This window comes from Rhinatrema bivittatum, chromosome 1, assembly GCF_901001135.1.
Source record: "Rhinatrema bivittatum chromosome 1, aRhiBiv1.1, whole genome shotgun sequence".
NCBI lineage: Eukaryota > Metazoa > Chordata > Amphibia > Gymnophiona > Rhinatrematidae > Rhinatrema > Rhinatrema bivittatum.
Genome location: NC_042615.1, coordinates 155,030,390 through 155,040,172, shown reverse-complemented (window position 1 = coordinate 155,040,172; position 9,783 = coordinate 155,030,390). Strand labels below are relative to the sequence as shown.

At 42.1% G+C, this 9,783-nt stretch overlaps 1 protein-coding gene across 1 annotated transcript; it reads left to right on the top strand.

The window, feature by feature from the left end:
• Positions 1 to 2,457: 2,457 nt before the first annotated feature.
• Positions 2,458 to 8,360, top strand: LOC115080167. Its single transcript, XM_029584268.1, has 3 exons — positions 2,458 to 2,885; positions 4,554 to 4,662; positions 5,906 to 8,360. The coding sequence occupies exon 3, from the start codon at positions 6,680 to 6,682 to the stop codon at positions 7,667 to 7,669; it is 990 nt and encodes a 329-aa protein (XP_029440128.1). The 5' UTR covers positions 2,458 to 2,885; positions 4,554 to 4,662; positions 5,906 to 6,679; the 3' UTR covers positions 7,670 to 8,360.
• Positions 8,361 to 9,783: the final 1,423 nt, after the last annotated feature.

Genomic DNA, 9,783 nt, shown 5'->3' with positions numbered 1-9,783 from the left:
TCAGCCGTCTCTTCTCCAAGCTGAACAGCCCTAACCTCTTCAGCCTTTCCTCATAGGGGAGTTGTTCCATACCCTTTATTATTTTGGTTGCCCTTCTCTGTACCTTCTCCTTTGCAACTATATCTTTTTTGAGATGCGGTGACCAGAATTGTACACAGTATTCAAGGTGCGGTCTCACTATGGAGTGAACAGAGGCATTAGACATTTTCTGTTTTATTTACTATTCCCTTCCTAATAATTCCTAACATTCTGTTTCCTTTTTTGACTGCCACAGCACACTGAGCCGTCGATGTTAAAGTATTATCCACTATGATGTCTAGAAATTTTTCCTGGGTGGTAGCTCCTAATATGGAACCTAACATCGCGTAATTACAGCAAGGGTTATTTTTCCCTATATGTCTCACCTTGCACTTGTCCACATTAAATTTCATCTGCCATTTGGATGCCTAATCTTCCAGTCTCGCAAGTTCCTCCTGTAACATATCACAATCTGCTTGTGATTTAACTACTCTGAATAATTTTGTATCATCCGCCAATTTGATAACCTCACTCGTCGTATTCCTTTCCAGATCACTTATAAATATATTGAAAGGCACCGGTCCAAGTACAGATCCCTGAGGCACTCCACTGTTTACCTTTTTCCACTGAGAAAATTGACCATTTAATCCTGCTCTCTGTTTCCTGTCTTTTAACCAGTTTGTAATTCATGAAAGGACATCGCCTCCTATCCCATGACTTTTTAGTTTTCTTAGAAGCCTCTCATGAGGGACTTTGTCAAACGCCATCTAAAAATCCAAATACACTACATCTACCGGTTCACTTTTATCCACATGTTTATTAACCCCTTCAAAAAAATGAAGATTTGTTAGGCAAAACTTCCCTTGGGTAAATCCATGTTGACTGTGTTCCATTAAACAATGTCTTTCTATATGCTCTACGATTTTGATCTTTAGAATAGTTTCCACTATTTTTCCTGGCACTGAAGTCAAGCTCACTGGTCTATGGTTTCCCAGATCACCACTGGAGCCCTTTTTAAATATTGGGGTTACATTGCCCACCCTTCAGTCTTCAGGTACAATGGATGATTTTAATGATAGGTTACAAATTTTAACTAATAGATCAGAAATTTCATTTTTTAGTTCCTTCAGTACCCTAGGATGCATACCATCCGGTCCAGGTGATTTTCTACTCTTTATTTTATCAATCTGGCCAACTACATCTTCCAGGTTCACAGTGATTTGGCTCAGTTCGTCTGACTCATCACCCTTGAAAAGCATCTCTGGAACTGGTATCTCCCCAACATCCTCATTAGTAAACACAGAAGCAAAGAATTCATTTAGTCTTTCTGCAATGGCCTTATCTTCCCTAAGAGCCCCTTTAACCCCTCGGTAATCTAACAGTCCAACCGACTCCCTCACAGGTTTTTTGCTTCGGATATATTTTAAAACGTTGTTATTATGAGTTTTTGCCTTTACGGCCAACTTCATTTCAAATTCTCCTTTCACCTGTCTTATCAATGTTTTACACTTAACTTGGCAATGCTTAAGCTTTATCTTATTTTCTTCAGATGGATCCTTCTTCCATATTTTGAAGGATGTTTTTTTCGCTAAAATAGCCTCTTTCACCTCGCCTTTTAACCATGCTGATAATCGTTTTGCCTTCTTTACACATTTCTTAATGTGTGGAATACACCTGGACTGCACATCTAGGATTGTATTTTTAAACAATGTCCAAGCCTGTTGAACACTTTTAACCTTTGTAGCTGCACCTTTCCGTTTTTTCCTATTTTCCTCATTTTATCAAGATTTCCCTTTTGAAAATTTAGTGTCAGAGCTGTATATTTACTTTTTGTACTTTATGTACTTTATGTCTCTGGCAAGTCCTGATGTTACATTTACCCAGTCAATATTGTGGTAATTGAAATCTCCCATTTTTATTGCACTGCCAAATTGGTTAGCTTCCCTGATTTCTCTTAGCATTTCATCATCTGTCTGACCATTTTGTCCAGATAGTATACTCCTATCACTATATTCTTACCCAATACACATGGGATTTCTACTCATATAGATTCTACTGAGCATTCAGTCTCTTGTATGATCTTTATCCTGTTGGACTCTATACCCTCCTGGACATAAAGTGCCACACCCCCACCAAGTTGCCTTTCATTGCGATATAATTTGTACCCTGATATAGCACTGTACCATTGGTTATCCTCCTTCCACCAGGTCTCTGTGATGCCAATTATGTCAATCTCATCATTTACTACTATACACTCTAACTCTCCCATCTTACTTCTTAGACTTCTAGCATTGGCTTAGTCAAAGTGTGTTTTTTGTTTGTATTAACAACCTGCTTTTCAGTTGTTAGGGATAATTTGGAAATCTTTAGCTCAGGTGATTTTTTACATATAGGCGCATGGACTACATTTGCTTTTATTGGAACCTCTCTGTTGGTGTAAGGAAAATGTTGCTGCCTATAACAGATTGGGCCTATAACAGATTGTGCAACAAAGACTTTGGCTGCTCGCGCCGGGGACATACTGGCCTGATCAACCAGCCTACGCCCAAGGGAGAGATAAGTCAGGCTTTGTGGTAGCAACTGTTGGCAACAACACAGGGGTAGCAACTGTTGGCAATGACACAGGAGTAGCAACTGTGGGGTAGCAACTCATTGGCAATGACACAGGGGAAACCATAGTGATCAGCAACTTTCCTCACGTGTATAAAAGCAGAGGGGTGGAACGGTGAGACGGGAGTCTTTTGGAGCGCCTTCGTAGATGTATGAAGTGCTGCAGATTCCCCTTCTTCGCCTAATCAATTGACCAGACTTCTCGCACAGACAGGATGATGTATGAGGGGTGAGGAAACCTGAATATCCATGGACAGGTATGTGACTTTGTATATATGTATAGAACTGTAAGCTTTGAAACATGACGTCATGCAAATAAATGATATCATAGAGAGCGTGTGGCAGTGCTTTTATTCTTGCTCCAAACAATTGGCATAGTCGGCAGGATATCTGTTTAAGAAAAAAGTTAAAGATACTAAGGAGACATCCAAATCTCAGAGTAATATAGATTTACACTTTCTCGGGTGGGAGAAAACCCTATATAATATTCTAGCTCAGGAATGGGCTATTAACACTGGCTTAGCAGAAGCATGGGACGTAGGCAGTGAACTGTAGATATAATGAATGAATTGCAAAAAATTCTGGTAGTGAAAGGAAAAGAATTAGTTACTGTAAGAAGAAGGGGCTGGGCAGTCTTAGCAGGATATCGGAGATGTCGTGAACAGAAAAATGTTCTGCAAGAACGCCTAGCAGCTTTAGATAAAGAACTAGATGAGGCCATACAGGCCAACATAATGCTACGGTGCCATCTAGAGGCTTATAGGAATAAGTCGGAGCAATATCAATCGGTTGCGGAACGAGCGGGCGTCCGACTAGCACAACATAGATATAGGAAACGGCGAGGGAAGGTGAATCATGCCAAAGTTAGAGCATGTATTATGAAAACTGAATGGGACCCTGATACCTGGGATGGGGATATTTGGGATTCAACTGATAGTGAACAAGAAATGGAGGCTGTATCAGCTGAGGTATCAGTAGAGCAGGCGTGTCCCATCATATGGAGAAAATTGAAGCAGTCTAATGATGGGACAGCAATGGCAAATGAGGCCACACAGGTGTTAGAAGATTTTTCACAACACGAAATTAGTGAGATTTTAGACAGAATGGGACAACGCTCAGGTGAGCCCTTGGACAAATGGCTAGTGCAGCTATATGAATCAGGGGCTGCTGATATTACCATAGATCAACGGGATGTTAATCGGTTTACCATGATCTCCACTGATCCAGAAATAAGGGCAGCAGTGAGGACAGTTCAGTGGAATTAGCGGGACTAGGGGGAAAAATGGTAGTGGGGAAGCGAACCATCATTTCTTTAACGGTAGGAGGTTATAGAATTCCCCATGCCAAGGTAGCCATTGTTCCCATAAAAGAGTATATTATCGGCATGGATATTTTACAAGGCTTAACCCTGAATACTAGCTGTGGGGTAATGAACTTTGGTATTCCCCCTAAAACACGAGTAGGTTTTGAAGCAAATCGACCTACTTATTTATCCAGAACAGTAATAATAGGACGGACAATTGGACCCGAGATTAGATTGCTTCACACTCGGGGTCCGGTATGTCAGAAACAATACAGAATACCTGGGGGACACAGGGAAATTACGGACACTATTAAAGATTTGCAGGAGGAAGGAAAGGGAAAATCTAGTCAATTTGCAGAATTGTATGCCATATGGATGGCCCTCCAGAAGAGAAGTCCGGAATGCCATATTTATACAGATAGTTGGGCCGTAATGAAAGGATTAACACAATGGATGCCGAAATGGCACCGAGATGAATGGAAGATACATCACCGCCCAGTATGGGGTGCTGATATTTGGCAAAAAATTTGGACTGAATGCCAAAAGAAAAAGGTTACTGTTTTCCATGTAGATGCGCATGTGAAAGACACTTCTTTGTCTAACTTGTACAATTCTATTGCAGATCAGCATGCCAAAATTAGAACAACAGCCCTTGATCACACGGAAGAAAGTGGGCTCTGGAGATGGGCTCATTGCAAAAGCGGTCATTTAGGGGCGGAAGCAAGTCACAGGTGGGCGCAAGCCCGAGGGATACCAGGGTCCCTATCGGACTTTCAAAATATTGCTAAATAGTGTGAATATTGTCAATTATCCCATCCATGGTCCCCGCATGCAATCGAAAGGGGGAAAATACATCGGGGATTAACACCCGCTGCCATCTGGCAGATTGACTTCATAGGCCCCTTACGTAAGTCTCAGGGAGATATGTATATATGCACTGCAGTAGATACCTATAGTGGAGTATTAATGGGAATATCAGCCCCTGAGGCTAACCAAAAAGCAACCTTGAAATTGTTACGGGAAATGGGCCGCTATTATGGAATACCCTCTCAAATACAAAACGATAGAGGGACACACTTTACGGGACACACTGTACAGCAGTATGCCAAAGACAACTATATTGAGTGGATCTTTCATATACCCTACTACCCCCAAGCTGCGGGGTTAATAGAGCGTATGAATGGATTACTAAAAAATATGTTGCGATCCTTGACTAAATTGCATACTCTCAAGGGATGGAAGCAGTATTTACCAATAGCATTGCAGTTATTGAATAGCAGAGCATTGAAAGAAAGCGGACGGACACCTTTTCAAAAAATGTATCAAAAATCTGAAGCAATAAGTATTACATCTTTGGAACAACGTAATATTATCTGTTGGGCGACAGCGGAAGGTAGTGTAGAATTACCAAAGCAGAATAGCTCGCATGCAACAGGATATGACATGGACAATCCCACCACATTAGTAATCCCTCCCCAACAATCACTTTTGTATGATATGCATTTTGGATGTAGCATCCCCAAAGGTCATTTTGGTTGGGTAAGAATTAAGTCAAGTTGGGCAAAACAGGGTCTTACAATCTTAGGAGGCATAATTGACGCAGACTATAGAGGTTCTATTTTTGTAGTGTATCATAATTTACCAAAAAGTGAAATATATATCACAGCTCATATTAAGGAAGGCCCAATTGATCACTCTACCATGTCACACAGATACAATGACATGGGGGGTCCCAAATAAAACACCAAGGGTAAATGCTCTTGGAAGCACTACTATACCACTGGAATCATTACATCCTGGGGTGAAACTTTGGATATTTTGCCCTAATCGGAAACCACAAAAAGGTGAAATCCTGGCGGTAGGTAAGGATACTATCCTTACAGTACTGGCGGAAGGCGCAGATGTCTGGCAGCAGGTACCGAGCGTGCGCTGCAAGTTACGGGAATAAAAGTTTTTCTTTTCTTCTCTTAATAGGATGGCAATATCCTCTTCAATATCCTCTTTGCAACGATCTTGAAGCTACTAGCCCTCCTGGTCATATGGGCCCTGACCGTTGGAAACACACCCTCCTTAGCGCAAGGTGGATTCCACAAACTACTATCAAGGATCCAAGCATCAAATCGGACAACGTGGAAGTTATTCCGTAATGCAACATGCAAAAATTGTAACATATGGAATTTTATGATAGAAAACATCATCCCATACGTCATTCCCCATACACCAATCAACCAATATGTTTGGGTATATAAGCCCAATGCGAATGCGATGCTAGAAATTAAAAACACTACAGAATATGTTTGTAAGAATTTTGATTATACTTGTTTTATGAGTACTGCTCATGCATCACGATACCAATGTGCCAATGTATCCACTTCATTACCTGTTCTTACTGTTTCTAAACCAGCTTGGATACTCGGCTGTATGGAAATCCCAGCACCCAAAACAACTACCAAGTTTACCTATTTTTGGATAATGAGTCAGGAATCCCTGCCCCAATTCCGGGAACAATCCATAATTCATTTGCCGGAAACCTGTGTTATGACCGTCTTTTATAAAACAGAACATAAAATGTATTTTAATATATCTTTTCCCCCCATACCCCGGCCCACCAGGCAACGGCGGGAATGGTATGATACACTGTTGGGAAGTGCTGGTCTGGGTGTTGGTGTTCTTAACAGTATAGATGTTGAAGTGTTATCAGATAAGGTTGCCTGAGCTGGGACTGACGTAAGTACCGCTACTAACCTGATGGCGGATTGGATACCGGACAACGTAAATCTCTTTCACCAAACGCTAAATTATTTGCAAGTACAGTCTGACCACCATTGGAACGTGTTTAATCAGCAGATCCACGTGATGGAGAATGTCTCTGCCTTGTTTAATTGGACTCAGATCCGATTGCAAATAATTTACCTTACTCAACAAATCCAAAATGTCCAAACCCAATTATATATCGGACATACTCCTATCTGGAAAACGCTATTTGAGCATTATGTCAAAACTTTGATCCCTTATCCTCTTGGATGGAGACCACATCCGGAGCAAACCACATGTAGCCATTTATATTGCACTGGGTTAATTGAATGGTGTCATGGAAGCAACACCACCACATGTAAATTCATGGCACTTCCGTTCCATGTGTGGTCCCCGTCAGGACCTGTCTTAGTCCAGCTGACTTTTTCCGGTAAATGGATCTTTCCCGATAACAGAACTTTTTCTTTGGACAACTGCATTCCGCTTTTATCAGGACATCTTGCTTGTCACTTCTCAGTATCTCGTACCAAGGAAGATTGTACTTTACAACACTCTACGAGTGAATGCGCCTTATGGATATTACCAGCAGATGCGCAAGGGTTCACTGTGGTCGCGCCCCAAGTAATTTGTGTTTATAATTTTTCTTTTAGCGGCTGTATTTATAACATATCGGTCTTTTCATTTAGTAATGTCACTTATTACCTGCCCGCTAAAGATACATTAAATATTTCCACGACTGTTAACATATCAATTGCATTTTTACAGATCCTCCTTCTAGACTTATGGCCTTTGCAGAGAGCCATTAACACCTCTCATCAATTACAACAAATATTGACTCGATTGAATAAGTCTATGGACATTGTATCACTTAGAACTTTATTTGTGGCCGATCAACTTCATTCTTTGACTCAAAAAATTGCTGAACCCACCACTTCTGGTGGGACATCTTTACAGGTCATTCCTCCACAGCCCAGAGAACGTTAAATTGGCTCCTACACCCTATTTTAATTGTGATGATTGTGTGCATACTCTGTCTGACCTGTAACTGTTACCTCACCTATCGTGTACATCGCCTATCTCAGAGAACCCCAATCAATGTTCATACTGCCTCTTATGCACACGTGTCGTAAACTTGCTGATCAAGGGGTGGAGTGTAAGGAAAATGTTGCTGCCTATAACAGATTGTGCCTATAACAGATTGTGCAACAAAGACTTTGGCTGCTCGCGCCGGGGACACGCTGGCCTGATCAACCAGCCTACGCCCAAGGGAGAGATAAGTCAGGCTTTGTGGTAGCAACTGTTGGCAACAACACAGGGGTAGCAACTGTTGGCAATGACACAGGAGTAGCAACTGTGGGGTGGCAACTCATTGGCAACGACACAGGGGAAACCATAGTGATCAGCAACTTTCCTGACGTGTATAAAAGCAGAGGGGTGGAACGGTGAGACAGGAGTCTTTTGGAGCACCTTCATAGACGTATGAAGTACTGCAGATTCCCTTTCTTCGCCTAATCAATTGACCAGACTTCTCGCACAGACAGGATGATGTATGAGGGGTGAGGAAACCTGAATATCCATGGACAGGTATGTGACTTTGTATATATGTATAGAACTGTAAGCTTTGAAACATGACGTCATGCAAATAAATGATATCATAGAGAGCGTGTGGCAGTGCTTTTATTCTTGCTCCACACAGTTGGGATGCCCTAACTCTCCCGTTTCATTAATATCCTTTAAGGATACATTCCTCCGAACCATGCACTGCTGAGTGACTATCGGCTTTCCCCCTTTATCTAGTTTAAAAGCTGTTCTATCTCCTTTTTAAAAAGTAGTGCCAACAGCTTGGTTCCACTCTGGTTAAGGTGGAACCCATCCTTTTGGAAAAGTCTCCCCCTTCCCCAAAAGTTTCCTCAGTTCCTTACAAAACTGTTGGAATTGTGGTCCGGTCTTCTCGCTCCTCCGATGTGGGAGGAGGTGGTGCGGCTCGAGTCCTCGCGGCGCTCTCTCCATGGAGGGGGCAGCAGCGAGTGTCTGCTGCATCTCGGGTTGGTGGGCTGAGGCAGATCGGGCTTGCAGCGTTCTCACTGCGGGGGAGATGCTGTTGATTTTTCTGGCAAATTTTCTGATGTGGAATGTTGTTGGAGTGAGCAGGCTGGATGATGTTATTGCTGAGGACAGTGTGGGGCCATTGCCAGCATCTATCATTGCTTTGGCAACGAGTCAGTGTAAAGGGAAGCACTGCAGAGGGTTAGCTCCTAGTTATTTTTTTTTCTTGCTTGTTTCTGTTACTGTTGTATCTTCCTCAGTTCTCTGCCAGTGGATATTATTATCTTGAATACCTCTGGACTGTATATGCTAGTAGGGCTTTAAATTAAAGTGTTTCTTCAATGGTACTTCATCTGGAGTCATAATCTGCTTCATTGGTTATGCTTGAGACATCTGCCTGATCTTCAGACTATTCTTGTTCACTAATTGTCATCAACTTGACTCAGATCTTTGCTAGACTCTTTGCTAAAAAGCTTTCTGGTAAGTCCTGCTAGCTCTGATACCCAAGGGCCCAACCCACAGGGAACGTGGGCTAGTAAGGAAAAGTTATTGCCTGATCTATAAGTATTGTCCGCCTCCCGGTTGTAGGTAATTCTAAGGGTCAATTCCTTAGTAGTTCCATAGATTCCTCAAATGGATCAAGTGTTCACAATCATAACAGATTGCCAAAGCCATGGCCCGGCAGATCTTTCTGGACTTCAGGCTATTCTGGGCTTGGCTCAGCATCTGCATCAACAACAGCATTGTTTGGATATATTATCTGCCACGGTAGAGTGTTTAGTAAATCGTCTGGACTCCACTTCTCAGGCTACGACTTCCAGTTTGCCATCTGGTTCTGCAGCGATGCCATCGACACCTTTAAATTTACCGGCACCACCTTGTTACACGGGAGATTCTATACAATGTTGAGGATTTTTAAATCATTGTTTCATGCGTTTTTCACTTTAGCCACATCAATTTCCATCTGATCAGGGAAAGATGACGTACATTTTATCTTTATTGGGTGGTCGAGCTCTGGCATGGGCTTCTCCTCTTTGGGAGTGTGGCAACCT